This window comes from Adiantum capillus-veneris, chromosome 26, assembly GCF_014529385.1.
Source record: "Adiantum capillus-veneris isolate H3 chromosome 26, ASM1452938v2, whole genome shotgun sequence".
Taxonomy (NCBI): domain Eukaryota; kingdom Viridiplantae; phylum Streptophyta; class Polypodiopsida; order Polypodiales; family Pteridaceae; genus Adiantum; species Adiantum capillus-veneris.
This window is the reverse complement of record NC_140956.1, coordinates 133,517,906-133,532,267: the sequence shown is the minus strand read 5'-3', so window position 1 is coordinate 133,532,267 and position 14,362 is coordinate 133,517,906. Positions and strand designations below refer to the sequence as shown.

At 39.5% G+C, this 14,362-nt stretch overlaps 1 protein-coding gene across 4 annotated transcripts in view; it reads right to left on the bottom strand.

Moving 5' to 3' along the window:
* Nucleotides 1-13,822: 13,822 nt before the first annotated feature.
* Nucleotides 13,823-14,362, bottom strand: part of LOC147424235 (uncharacterized) — an 80,274-nt gene continuing 79,734 nt past the window's right edge. For all 4 annotated transcript variants that reach the window (XM_086501621.1, XM_086501622.1, XM_086501623.1 and 1 more), the window contains 2 exons: nucleotides 14,264-14,323; nucleotides 13,823-14,187 (listed from right to left, as the gene is read on the bottom strand). In XM_086501621.1, the coding sequence (XP_086357747.1) occupies nucleotides 14,059-14,187; nucleotides 14,264-14,323 (189 nt within the window). In that variant the 3' untranslated portion in view covers nucleotides 13,823-14,058. The remainder of the gene's footprint in view (nucleotides 14,188-14,263; nucleotides 14,324-14,362) is intronic.

Sequence of the window (14,362 nt, the reverse complement as noted above, 5' to 3'; positions counted from 1 at the left end):
ATCAAAATTCAAGTCAGAGATTCCAAGATTGGGAGCTACCAAACTCCTCACCTAATTGGTGGACTTCTACTACCAAAATATTCTATCAGATGCTGCTTGATAGAGCAATTCATGTGAGATGTAAAAGAATTTGGGGACTTGGTAATACCAAACGATGATGGATGCAACAAATACAGCTCACTTGGGATGTACATTGTGCCTACATGCATAGAGTCTTTATATGGAGAGTTATGATTGGTGCCTTACCAATTGGGGAGTTGCTAGCCACGAAAAATGTAATGCAAGGAGCTTGTGTCAGATGTAATAAATTAGAGTCTATGAAGCATTTGTTTCTCAATTGTAGACATGTGAGGATATGGTGGAAAACTCTCCAAGATTATGGTTGTTGTGTTGCTAGACTAAAATTACCAAGTTTAAAATGCTCTTTGGGTTCATACAAACTGATTAATTGGGTCTTCATTTATGCTTGTTGTCTATCAAAGTATAGATGGTTTCTCTTATGTGGCAGGCCAAGAATTTAGCAATATTTGACAAGCACTCTCATGCATTTCCACTTGAAAAATAGGCTTCTTGAGGATTATTTGTCGTTGCCAAAGTTTTTGCAGAATCAGATGCAAAAGTATATAGATGCCTTATAGGGGATGATATGTAAAGAAAATGTACCGAACAATGTAATATAGACAAAGTTTTCCACACACACACACACACACACATAGAGAGAGAGAGTGAATATTATTACTCAAACGTCTTGTGAGCGCTTTGGCCTTAGTGATTGGGAACCTTTGTAATTTGCATGGTGGATCAACAAAGAGTACAGCCAGTATGATTGCTCTGAGGCATTGTGCTAGATGTGGCTGGTTTGTCTTTTGCTGTTTCGTTAGTGGTGTTAAACATTGAGGATCACAGTCAGGATTATCATATTATTTTGGGGAGACCATGGTTATGCCAAGCCAGGGTAAAGCGTAATTGGGAGGCAAATATGTTGACAGTTAAAAAGGGTCGCAGAAAAGTTATGGCCTAGAAAATCACATCAGCCATACACAACAGTTGCTACCTGCCTACCCAGGACCTTGGTACCTATTTCAACCCTTTATCCCTCACCTGCTAGAATCCATAGCACTACAACACATATTTCAACACCGACCAACTTTGGTCCCACCATCATTGGCCACCCCCTAGTTGAACTTGAACGAGAATCTTCTCTATAGGGGTATTCCTCAAAGTAGCACTCGATATCACAATTGCTTTAAGCCAATTTAAAAATGATTATGTTTTTTCAGGATGATGAGAGGTGCTTGTGAAATCATCAATACACCACAAAAAATAATACGTGTGTCTTAAAGACCATGTTGGTATGTGAGATTTGTCATGCACGATAGAGCATTCTTCGCAACAAGAACATGATTGTTGCATCTGTTATTGCATGGAAAGCATATTCAATCCTTAGCAAATGTTCACTCTTGCCACAGAACATTATTTGATTGGTATATTTGTCTAGTATTTTATGATTCACTATTTTTCATATTAAGGAGGTGACTCTCATTGTTTAAAACTCATATATTTCCCATTTTCCTGTGATTTCTTGCATCGGTGTTCTATAGCTTCAACCTAGAAGGGTGCATTGATGACCTTTGTGGAGAACCTAGATATGACAAAAATAGTTAACACATGAACATAAATAGGCTAGATGAAAGTTGTGTTAGGCTATGGAGATGTTTGTGAAACTTTGAAGTTGACAAACAAGATTAAAGTGTACCAAAGGGGGAGGGATTTCATGATAAAGTACAATATTCTATGTAGTCTTGATATGTGCATACATTCTAGTGCCTTGAAAACTTATCGAAACATGAATTGGTTTTCCTTGTCAGGAGCATGTAGAGGGGAGCTAGGGAGCTTGTAGCTTATAATGTTGCCAATCTTACAAATGATCAAGTTAATAGATGGGTCTTGTTTGAAGATGCTATGCATTTGGGATGATTTGATATTACCACTATTCACGATAGTAGAGAGCTCTCAAACTTCAAGATGTTGCTCTTTTAGGCCAATTTTTGTTACCATCACTTATTTTAAAACATTTGTTGAATATACAAAAAATAAAATCAAAGAGATAGCATTCTCCGAGTGATTTTTGTGGAGTTTGGCATAGGGTTAAGATGCTTCTTGGTGTATAACCTATCTAGTTTCCTAAGGATGCCTATGTGGCATAAATCATGTGATAGCATGCACTTACTTTTTACCTAAGATGGTGATGAATATGGTGAGGTTTCATTCCAAGACGTGTCCATGAAATTGCCCTTTATGAGTTCCTATATAAGAGGCTTGTAATCTCTCTTTTTTAATGCATAACCAAGAGTTCATTTGGACTCTACAATTTGTCTTTCTATCTTTTAGCCCCCCTCCCTCCTCCTCTCTCTCTCTCTCTCTCTCTCTCTCTCACTCTCTCACCCGCACACACACACACACACACACACACACACACACACACACACACACACACACACACACACACAACAAATACTACTCTCACTAATCCACCCTAACCCTCCAAGTACTATCAAAGATTGAAGGGGATTAATCCTCTTATTGTCAATTAGCACTAATTACTCGTCTCTCTCTATTAGCTCTCCCCAACTTCCAATTAGCATCCAATTAAGTAGTGTGAGCATGTTCTAAAGACGATCTCTTTAGCCACTACCCTCCTAATTATTTAAGCTTAATTGGCGATGGATTATTGCATTTAACATTATTCATAAGATCATTAATTGAGCATTCCCACATCTCTTAGTTAGTATGTGTAGATGCTTGAATTTTCATTTTCATCTTCTCATTAGCCATCAACAGTAGGAGTTCTATTCCCCTACTTATTGTGTGTGCTTAGTCAATAACACATAGATTGTACTTATTGTTACTTTGGACTTTTTTTTGGTCATCCTTGGGTCCACCATCAGAAACCTTCCTCTCATATTGTAGATTGGAATTTGCATGTGGAGAAAGCTCTCATTGAAGTCTTGCAATCGAGCATGGTTGTGCATAATTTAATGTTTTCACTTACCCATTTTGTTGCATTGACCATGATCTTGAAAATTATATTAAAGGACTGATTTGATGCTTGATTATCATTAGCTGTATGTGATTTTCACCTCCAACTAAAGCATCTTTAGTGTGCATGTTCATAGTTTTTTTTGAGAGCTTGTTGTACAAATCTAGTCTTAAGATTTACATACATAAGTGAATAGAAATTTTCTTCATTTTCAAAGGCTATGAAGAATGGACTAATAAAAAATCTTGCTATCTAATCAAATTGGGAATCCATGGCAAATCAAAACACAAGGGAAAATGACAAGGTCAACTAAGAGCAGTCTAGTTGATAATACCGCTTGGCAACCAATTACATCTTGAGAGTCTGACCAATAGACGTGTCACAACCAGTCTCACCGAATCATTGCCATTGTGGATTGGTGGGCTTCACAATAACAAGCTGACACTTTCATTTGGAAATTTACATGTAATGGAAATGGACTATGAACATTGAGAATAGCGGAATTAAGAAAATTGTAGTGAGCATTTTTATGAGAATACTTTGAGAAAGTAGAGGGATAGCAACATAACCATTATACTTAATTAACTTGGCATGAACAATACTTTGCAAGAGAGAGAATTAGAGAACTTGACAACAGTTGAGGACCGGATTTATGTGGAGCCCGGTCCCCCCTCCAAAAGGCTTTTGTATTATAGTTTCTCCCATAAAGAGAGACTTGGCACAATACAAGCTTTGTGTTCCTTGAGACCTTGATGGTGCGATAAAGATAGAGAGCTTCATGCACCACAATTATGCCTCTAATTTAATCTAATGAAAGCATTTCATCCATGGCCTTAGTCCCAAGACCTCAAACACTTTCGAAGGTGGAGAGAGCTAGCAAGGAATGAGGGTAGGGAAGAGGAAGAAGAAGTAACTTACGAGACAGAAATACTTTCCTCTCATACCATTATTCATAGAGCTTAACAAAGCAGAGTAATGGAGATGAAGAAGATAGCTAGCATAACATTGAAGCATGGCTCTTGGTTGGATTTGCATTCCATAGCCAAGAGTTGTTGGTGTAGTCTCTCAAGTTCTCAAGCTTGGAGAAGGGGATGGAGTTCTTGCACTTTCACAAAGTGAGAATGAGAGTGTGTGAGAGTGAATGAGAGAGGGTATATGGTCAAGCACACCCCCTCCTTGCTTGGGTCGACCCCCTCTTCTAGCTCTAGCTTGGAGATGATTGGACCTTCTCAAGCCTATCCAATCACAAGCTTTGTATATAACAAGCAACAAGGGTAGCATTGGGACAAATGTCCTCCTTACACCTTTGGGAGAGAGGACTTGAATAAAGATTAAACAATTAATTAATTCAACTAAATTCTCTTTGGAACTCTCTCAAAGGCATCCAATAGGCTTTAGGCACACTATGGGGGCAACTTAGCTAGGGCCTTGACATGTGTCCTATTTGCCTCTTTGAGCAAGGGGTGTCCCTTGGGTGAGGGAAATACCAATCAACCCCACCCCTACTCTTGGGGCTCATCTCCTCCTTTGTAGGCCTTGCTTTGACTTCAAGTACCTCAAGCATCTTGACCCCCAAGTACCTTAAGCACCTTAGTCATAAAGCATGACAAGCACCTCAAGAACCTTAGTCATCAAGCATGACAAGAACCTCAAGAAATTTAGTCATGAAGCATGACAAGCACCTTAAGAACCTTAGTCATAAAGCATGACAAGAACCTCAAGCACCTTAGTCATCAAGCATGACAAGCACCTCAAGTAGCTTAGTCAGCTCAAGCACGACAAGCACCTCAAGCTTGGGTCGGGTCCCACCTCAAGCTTAGCCCTAGCTTGCCTAAGGTCCTAGGTCTAAGGACTTTTAGCACTAACCTTTGGAGGTTTTTAATGAAGCTAACTCTAAGGTATTTCAAGCTCCATTAGCTAGCATTGCTCTTTGACATACCATCTCTCATTTGGACCCATTGACTTTGGTCTCTTGCTGAGATAGATCCATAAGCACATGTCTATATTCTAACTCTTGTTCCTGTTTATTCTCCCACATTAAATGATCAGTTTAATATGAGAAAATCATTTTGGTTAGTTAGATGTTAGATTTTATGATATTACCTCTCTCTTGAAATCATAGTCGTCCTTGACTATGAGGTAGAGAAGATAAAGACTTAATCATTGGTCTATGTTTCTTAGAGAGTAGAGGATTCCTTCTTACCCTACGACATCATTCCAAGATAGATGACTAATCCATTTGGGGCTTGAGAGACTTAGCTATCGGCAAGCATGTCTGCTCTTGATTCCATTTCATTCTCCCAAAGTAGAGTACAAATTCTACTTGGTGTTTGAGAGATGTCATCATCACAAACATGATTCTAAGCAAGCATACTACTTAAATTTGTGCGCAATAAAAAGAGAACTAGTATTATAAGACAAAAAAAATGATCATTTAAAAGAAACATTTACATTTGCTTACTCTAATGTAGCATTGATAGCATTTAAAAAGAGAACTAGTATTTTAAGACAAAAAAATTGATCATTTAAAAGAAACATTTTACATTTGCTTACTCTAATGTAGCATTGACAAGATTCATACTATCCTTAAGTTGTGTTCCTTGCATCCATCTAGCATCTTCAAAAGGATAATTTTTGAAGTTAATAAGATACCGTTAGATAATCTTACCATGTCTTAGTACCTTGTCTTCATGTTGAAGAATCGATTCGGGTTGAAGCACCTCTTCTTGATCCTCGATCTCGGGCGGGTCCTCAATTATTGGTTCTTGTGGTGGCTCTCCTTTGTAAGGCTTAAGTAGGCTCACATGGAAAGCATTATGAATGAGCCAATGGTTGTGCAACTTGAATTGATAGGCCATCTCATTGATCGGTTTTAGAATTTGAAAAGGACCATAGTATCTTTTTGTTAGTTTAATATAATACTTTTGGTGGCTCGTATAATTTTTGCACGTAGTTTGCCTCAATCGAGCCTTGGGAAATTTGAGTAGGACCTAATTTTTTTCCTTGAAAGCTAAGGCCCTTATGTGCTTGTTAGCAGAAGCCTTTTGCCTTTGTTGCGAGATGGATATAGCCTCCTTAACCTTTTGGAAAGATTCTTGTAGGTCTCGGCTATACTCATCGGTAGATAGCAAAGATCTTACCATGTATCCTAAGTAGCAAGAGGCTTTTAAATCTTCCTTCAATGATTTTGGACAGTATTATTGTACGCATTCTCTATAAGAGGTAGGTACGTTTTTCACTAGGAATGTCGATCTACTTTGGTAGCATAAGTCTTAAGTATATCTAGAATTGTAAGGTTGGCTATTTCACTTTGGTCATCCGTTTGTGGGATGATAGGCAATAGACAAATTAAGCCTACTACCTAGATTCTCAAAGAGACCCTTCCAAAAATTATTGGTCATTCGAGGATCTCTATTTGACACTATTGATGCTGGCAAGCCATCATGTTTACAAATTTGGGATATGAAGAGGGTTTCCATTTGGTGTGCCTTAATAGTCTTTTGAACAGGTATAAAATGTGCTTGTTTGTCAAACCTGTCTACTATTGTCCATATTTTCGTATTCCCATGGATGGACTTGGACAATCCAAAGATAAAATCCATGGATGTGCTCTTCCATGGTGAATTAGAAATTGGGAAAGGATGGAGCAATTCAGCTTGATTCCCCCTATCATACTTTGTCTTTTGGCATACTTTGACACATAGTCTTGTATGTCCGTCTTCATGGTAGCCCAATAGAAATACGTCTCTACTCCGTGAAGGGTAGGTTGAATCCCTTGATGCCCCGCATAGGGCGAAGCATGGTTTTTATATATCACTTTCTCACAAAGAGAGTGAGTAACACATAGCCTATTGCCATAGAGACGATAACCATCCTGCAAGGTGAATGGTTCTTCTTTCTTCCCTAAGGCAAGTGCTGAAATTACATCTTTAAAATCGGGGTCAATAGCATTCTACTCATCTCTCTTAGTAGATAGATCATTGTGAGTTGCTATGGACACCACATTGGCTACTTGATTGTGCTTGCCAGCAATGTGAGCTATATGCAAATTGAATTGTGAAAGAAAAGTTCCCCACCTCATTTGTTTGTTGGAGAGTTTGGTTTGTTTCATGAAGTACTTGAGACTTTGGTGGTCCGTTCGTAAGATGAATGGAGTCCCCAATAGATAATGCTTCCAAATGTCGAGGACTTGTAGGACAGCTAATAGCTCCTTCTCGTAGATACCAAATGCTCGCTCGTCGGAATTCAGTCTTCGACTCTCATATGCTATGGCATGCCCTTCTTGAAGCAAAACTGCTCCAAGGCAATCTCCACAAGCATCACATTGGACCTCAAATGGTTTTGAGAGATCCAGTAGTGTAAGCACGGATTGAGAAGTAAGCTTTTCTTTAGGCTGTTCAAAAGCACTTTGCTCTTTAGCAGTCCATATGTACTTAACATTTTTCTGGGTCAAGTCATGTAGTGGTCTTGCCATTTGGGAGAATTTAGCTATGAAGTGTCTATAGTATGCACATATACCAATAAATCTTCGTAGCTCATGTAGATTTCTTTGGGTTAGGCCATCCTTTTATTACCTCAAGGTTGGTTGGATCCATACGGATATCATCTTGAGAGATAATATGACCTAAGTATTGAATCTCTTGGAGGGAAACCTTGTAGCTTATCAAACAGATCTTCTACCCGTGGTACGGGAAATCTATTTTTGATAGTGATACAATTTAGTGCTCAATAGTCTACACACATGTGCTATGTTCCATCTTTATTTTGCACTAAAAGGACTGGAGTACAAAAGGGAGAGGAGCTAGGTCTCACCATCCCCTTGTCTACTAGCTCATGCACTTGCTTCATAATCTCCTCTTGTTGAGTTTGAGAAAGTCTACAAGGAGTTTATTAGGCGGTGAGCTCCAGGGTAAAAGCTCTATCATATGGTCATCATCCCCTCGTTTTGGAGGTAACTCCATAGAGATGTCATCAATAAATACATTTTGGAATCTTTTTTAAAAATTAAACGTCTAATGCTTCTTGATTCCTACCACTTTGTTTTGTTAAAGCATTAACATCATTTAGAGACTCTTTGACAAAAATCATGTATGGGAAAACCGAGCTTTTCATTGACTTATCAAAAGCAGGTGAATTTACAAGTGGTATAGTATGAACAAACTCATTAGCATCTATATACATGCTCTTTTCCCTGTAGGTGAAGTAGATTCTCCTTTCAACGAACTTCATGTTGGCAACCATGTGGTTGAACCATGGTGCCCCTAGAACAACATCCTCATGTTGGAGAGGCGAGATGAAAAGTCTTCTTTGTCGACGTAGCTTTGGAAATGAAGCCTCAACTTCCCAATTAAGGGAGTAACAGAAGCTTGTTATCTCTTAAAAGCCCCATCGGCAGTTACTATACCTCCCATCTCGAAAGCTTGTATGCCAAGCTTTGTGGCCAACTCCGTTGATATGAAGTTGTGAGTAGAGCTAGTATCAAATAGGATGAAGGCATCATGGTCCCTCACCTTCCCCCAAGCATATGAAAGGGATAATCCTCTTTTGGAGCTACGACCATGGAAGCTCTAGGAGTCTCATTGCGCACATTTCTTTTGGGGCAATAACGATAGCGATGTCGTTGCTCCCCACACTTAAAACATTTGTGATCTTTATGAAAAGCCTCTAGCTCTTTAGGAGAGAGTTTGTTTTTACCTTTGTAAACTCCTTTCTCCTTGGTCTTGTTGTTGTTGGAACTGCGTTTCGAAGAACTTTGAGGATTGTTCTTCCCCTTTGCATTGTTTCGATCTTTGTTTTCCATGGGCTTGGAATTTCTTTTAGCCCCTTGTTGAAAATTGATACGAGATGCAACCATAGTATGGTGGATGACTTCGGTGATAGAACCAGGCTGTTGGGAGTTGACATACTTGGCCATTTCTTCAGGTAATCTCGTACAAAATTGTTGCTTTTGCTCGGCAAATTCTATCTTTTGAAAGACTGTAGCTTTGAGATGTAAATCTCAAAACTTGTCTATATATTTGTGGATAGACTCATGGGAGAGTGGCTTAAAGCTTCTCCATTCAGTAAGCACTTTGTTCTTGGCATCACTTGGAAGGAATCACTTCATTATGGAAACTCGTAGAGTTTTCCATGTCCTTGGGGCTTCGCCATTCCCGTGGAGACTAGCCCACCATTGAGGAGAAGATTTTTGAAAGTGCATAGCTACATGAGGTAGCTTGGAGGATTCAGTGAAGCCCTCATCTCCAAAGGCCGCATCGAATTGTTGGATGAAGGCTAATACTTTGTCAGTACCACCAAAGGTGTCATCATAGGTGAGAAAAGAGATACTCTTTCCTCCCTCTTTGAACTTCTTAAGCTTGTGGGACCTTTTCCAAGTAGGTTAGGATTTTTGATGTCCTCTTCTCTTGTATTCTCTAGGAGAATAATTGTTGCTTCCGTCGGAAGAGGATGAAGTTGAAGAAGAAGGAGAAGAGGGTGACCTCTTTCTTGCCTTTTTCTTCCTTTCTTTCCTCTCTTCCCTTTCAGAGTGACGAGAAGAAGGATTATATGATGATCTTTTCCTTTTGGGAGGAGTTGGGGATTGTCGAGACGGCCGTCTTTATGGAGCCACATCTTAAGAGGAATTCGGGGATTCCCTTCTTTCTCGTTCATTGTCTCTTATCAAAAAGAGAGTCTTCTTAGGGAAGTCCAAGAAGAGGCTTCATAAGCTCTCTCCCTTCTTAAAGAGGTAGGGAGATCCCATAAGCACGAAGTTGTTGGGTAACTTCGGCTTCCAAGGCAGGGTTGCCCATAGCTTATTGCAACCTAGTAACAAGATCATTGGGGCATCATCGGTAGCACCTTCATGTGCAAAATCAAAGTTGTCATATTAATTCTACTCTCTTGATTATTGTCAGCCATGTTAATTAAACTTATATAATGCTACTTTGTGCTTTCGTATCCTCAAAAACCTTAGTTGATACTCTTGTTTTCTTTCAAAAATTAGCTCTCAAGCAACGACACCCATGGTTTAGAGACTATTGATTGCAAAGAGTAGTCAAGAGGGTTTACCATTGCCCGGTTGATTATGGTTCCCCTTGAGCTTGCTAGTAGCTCAATAATGGTTAAGTCAAAGGCAAGCCCCAAGAGACTCCATTAATAAGTCTGTAGTTCCTAATGGTGTACCTCGAACTAAGTCCTTTTCAACCAGGACAATAGATCCTGTCCCACTTACCCTCTTGTAATGAACAAGTCAAACCTTTTATTGACAACTTAAGGACCTCTCTTCTTAAGCAAGAAAAGAGAAACCAGTAGCTCTGACACTACCAATGTAATGGAAATGGACTATGGACATAAGAATAATGTAATTAAGAAAACTGTAGTGAGCATTTTTATGAGAATACTTTGAGAAAATGGAGGGTGAACTTGATTGGAGATAGCAACATAAAAATTATACTTAATTAACTTGGCATAAACAATACTTGGCAAGAGAGAGAATTAGAGAACTTGACAACAGTTGAGGACTGAATTTATGTGGAGTTGGTCCCCGCTCCAAAAGGCTTTTGTATTATAGTTTCTCCTATAAAGATAGACTTGATACAATACAAGCTTTGTGATCCTTGAGACCTTGATGGTGCGATGGAGATAGAGAGCTTCATGCACCACAATTATGCTTGTAACTTAATCTAATGAAAGCATTAATTTGTCCCTGGCCTCAGTCCCGAGACCTCGGATACCTTCGAAGGTGGAGAGAGCTAGCAGTGAATGAGGGTAGGGAAGAGAAAGAAGAAGTAACTTACGAGATAGAAATAGTGTCCTCCCATACCATTACTCATAGAGCTTCATAGGATAGTAGCATAGTAATGGAGATGAAGAAGATGACTAGCACAACATTGAAGTATTGACTCTTGGTTGGATTTGCAGTCCATAGGCAAGAGTTGTTGGTGTAGGCTCTCAACTTCTCAAGCTTGGAGAAGGAGATGGAGTTCTTGCACTTTCACCAAGTGAGAATGAGAGTGTGTGTGAGAGAGAATGAGAGAGGGTATATGGTCAAGCACACCCCCTCCTTGCTTGGGTTGAACCCCTCTTTTAACTCTAGCTTGGAAATAATTGGACCTTCTCAAGCCTATCCAATCACAAGCTTTGTGTATAACAAGCAACAAGGGTAGCATTAGGACAAGTGCCCTACTTACCTCTTTGGAAGAGTGAATAAAGCTTAAACAATTAATTAATTCAATTAAATTCTCATCGGACCTCTCTCAAAGGCATTCAATAGGCTTTAGACACACTATGGGGGCAACCTAGCTAGGGCCTTGACATGTGTCCTATTTGTCTCTTTGAGCAAGGGGTGTCCCTTGGGTGAGAAAAAGACCATTCAACCCCACCCCCTACTCTTGGGGCTCGCCCCTCCTTTATAGGCCTTGCTTTGACTTCAAGTACCTCAAGCATCTTGGGTCCCAAGTACCTTAAGCACCTTAGTCATAAAGCGTGACAAGCACCTCAAGAACCTTAATCATCAAGAACGACAAGCACCTCAAACACCTTAGTCTGAAGCACAACAAGCACATTAGTCAGCTCAAGCACGATAAGCACCTTAAGCTTGGGCCGTGTCCCACCTCAAGCTCAGTCTTAGCTTACCTAAGGTCCTAGATTAACCTTTGGAGGTCTTTAACGATGCTAACCTTAAGGTCTTTCAAGCTCCATTAGCTAGCATTGCTCTTTGGCATACCATCTCTCATTTGAACGAAATTGACTTTGGTCTCGTGCTAAGATAGATCCATAAGCACATGTCCATATTCTAACTCTTGTTCTCATTTATTCTCCCACATTAAATGATCAATTTAATATGAGAAAATCAGCGCAAGCTCTTTCGATGTTCCTTAGCAAACAACAAACATGTGGAAAATCACCCCTTGTAGGTAAAATCAAGTTTGTACACAATTACCATCTACAAAAGCATCCTGTTGTAGCAAATGCAATATTAAAGAGGAAATTGGATAGCTATTAGTGCATAAGTGCTTAGAGCCAAATTTAGCCACTTTGACAACACCACTTAAAGACATTTTTAGTTTGGGGGATTTTTCTTTTTGAAAGGTTCTTTTAATTAATTGAGGGGACGTTTGAAGCAATTTCACACAAGCATATTTTGTCTCAAGGGGAGGTTTGACACTAAAGACACAACATTTATAACAAATATGGAGTACACACACATCAACTTGAAATCAATTTATAGAGAGGATTATCATGAATACATAGAATATCTTGCACAACCCAAAGCAACAGAAAATCATAATCAAGCCAAAAGGAAGTTTCAAGGACTACCAACCAAAGGCGGTACAAAGCTCAAGAAAGTAGACTTGAATTAAGAGAAAGTAACCACAACCATGTTAATTATGAATATGATAAGTGATGACATTCTAGATTTCTTTTGACTTGTCCATTTGTGGTGGAGTTATATTAATCTTGGTCCCAATCTAGTCTACATTGTTTGAAGGGAGGTGTTCCGTTTTGTCTTTAGCGATGCTTTCTATTGGATAGGAGATGTTCTATTTGCCTCTTGGATTGGGGATGCTCTCCTAGAGTATGAATGCCACTTTATTTGCTCTTGGATTGGCATGTATTTGATCATTTTGTCACTTATCCTAGCCCAAACCCCAAGGGGATGGTTGTTCAGATTTGTAGGATTGGGCACATGGTTATACTTCTTGGTGTGTATCCCTATTAGTCTACTAGGATGCCTATGTGGCATAAATCATGTGATAGCATGTGGTTACTTTTCACCTATTAAGATGTATAGGGTGAGGTTTCACCCCATTGGCACCTATGTGCACGCCTATTTGTTACCCTATATATCTTCCAAAGAAACACAGTTCTAGAAACCATCTATTGTAAATGTATAGTTCCCAACATGCTACATGCTCACCCCTAGTTATTTGGAATAGTCCCTTGAGCAACTCTTTTAGTGTGGTAGGATTAGAGATGGGAATCCCAAACCATGTTCTTACCCTTTTTCCTTACCTAGAAACCTTGAGCTGAGATCCTTGAGGACAAGGATGACGAAGGACCTCCTTGAGAGGCAGGGGCTGCTAGCTCCTCAACCTCAAGGTAATGCCCCAAACTCTCCTCACAAGCTATATCTGTTGTTCACCAGGGTAAGTGTCCTTAAACAAAGGGAGTGGAGCACCATTTAAGTCGCGAACTCGAACCAGACGTCGGTGCAACATGATACAAATCAACACGCCTACAAGCAACAGCAACGGTGATAATACCATAACTCCATAAAGCAATTTTTGATGCGTTAATGACCATTGACACACCAGTTTGATAACCGTTGCCAACAATCCCAAAGCGCTGTACAACAAAGGTAAGCAAAAATCCCTGAAAATTTGAAAATAGAACTGTCTATGGGAGCCATCCAGGATGCTACTACAAAGCTCCTTTGATGGAACCAAACATAATACCTACCTACATCCAAGGATGACAAGAAAAAGGAACAAGGCGTCTGGAGACGATGTTGGCATTGCCTTTTACTTCGACTCAAGAAAGAGAGAGAAAGTGGGCGAGAGAGAAGGAAACAAAGAAGAGACTATAGATTAAAGAGGAGAGAAATAAAACATACCTTCTTAAAATTGGAAGGGTGCTCCGTTGTACACGGGCTGAAATTCCCTAACATTTACCCTCCCTTTTGCTGAAAGGGAGCGAAAGGGAGTGTCAACAAATATACAGCTATGGAACAACCCTCTCAAAGAGTTGCGAAAAGGAAGGAATTGGGGAAGGGACAGGCGGTGTACCGCTTTCCAGACATTATGAAATTGCAATCAATCTAAAAGTTATCGATTCATCTCTTAACAGTTTATCTAATGAACAGAGGCATGGATAGGATGCCTTCATCTGTATATGCTATTTGTGTCATCATTCGAGTTCTGACAAACAATTAAAGAATAGAGATAATGGGGCAAGAGTTTGAATATATACTTGGCATACGAGGATTTCATGGTACATACACGCCCCTTCTATATGATGATGGGGAGCTTAAGCACTCAAACTTTCTTGAAGAATGTTTTCAACAAACCTCTTATAACCTTGATAAACCAAGCAAGGTTTAAAATAGCAAAACATGGGGGTACAACAAGCAAGCAGTAATAAGCAGGTGCACTCATTCTCTGAACCTGTCATAGCAGAATATATCAGTCAGAGGATTTGATGAAAATGTGAAGGATTATAATTTACATCTCGAAAATTCACCTGATCATAATGATTATAGAGATGGATGAAAAAGAAGACAAACAAAAGTATCCTTGCAACCTACAAAACATACTGCAATTAGTATCAGAATTAGTATCA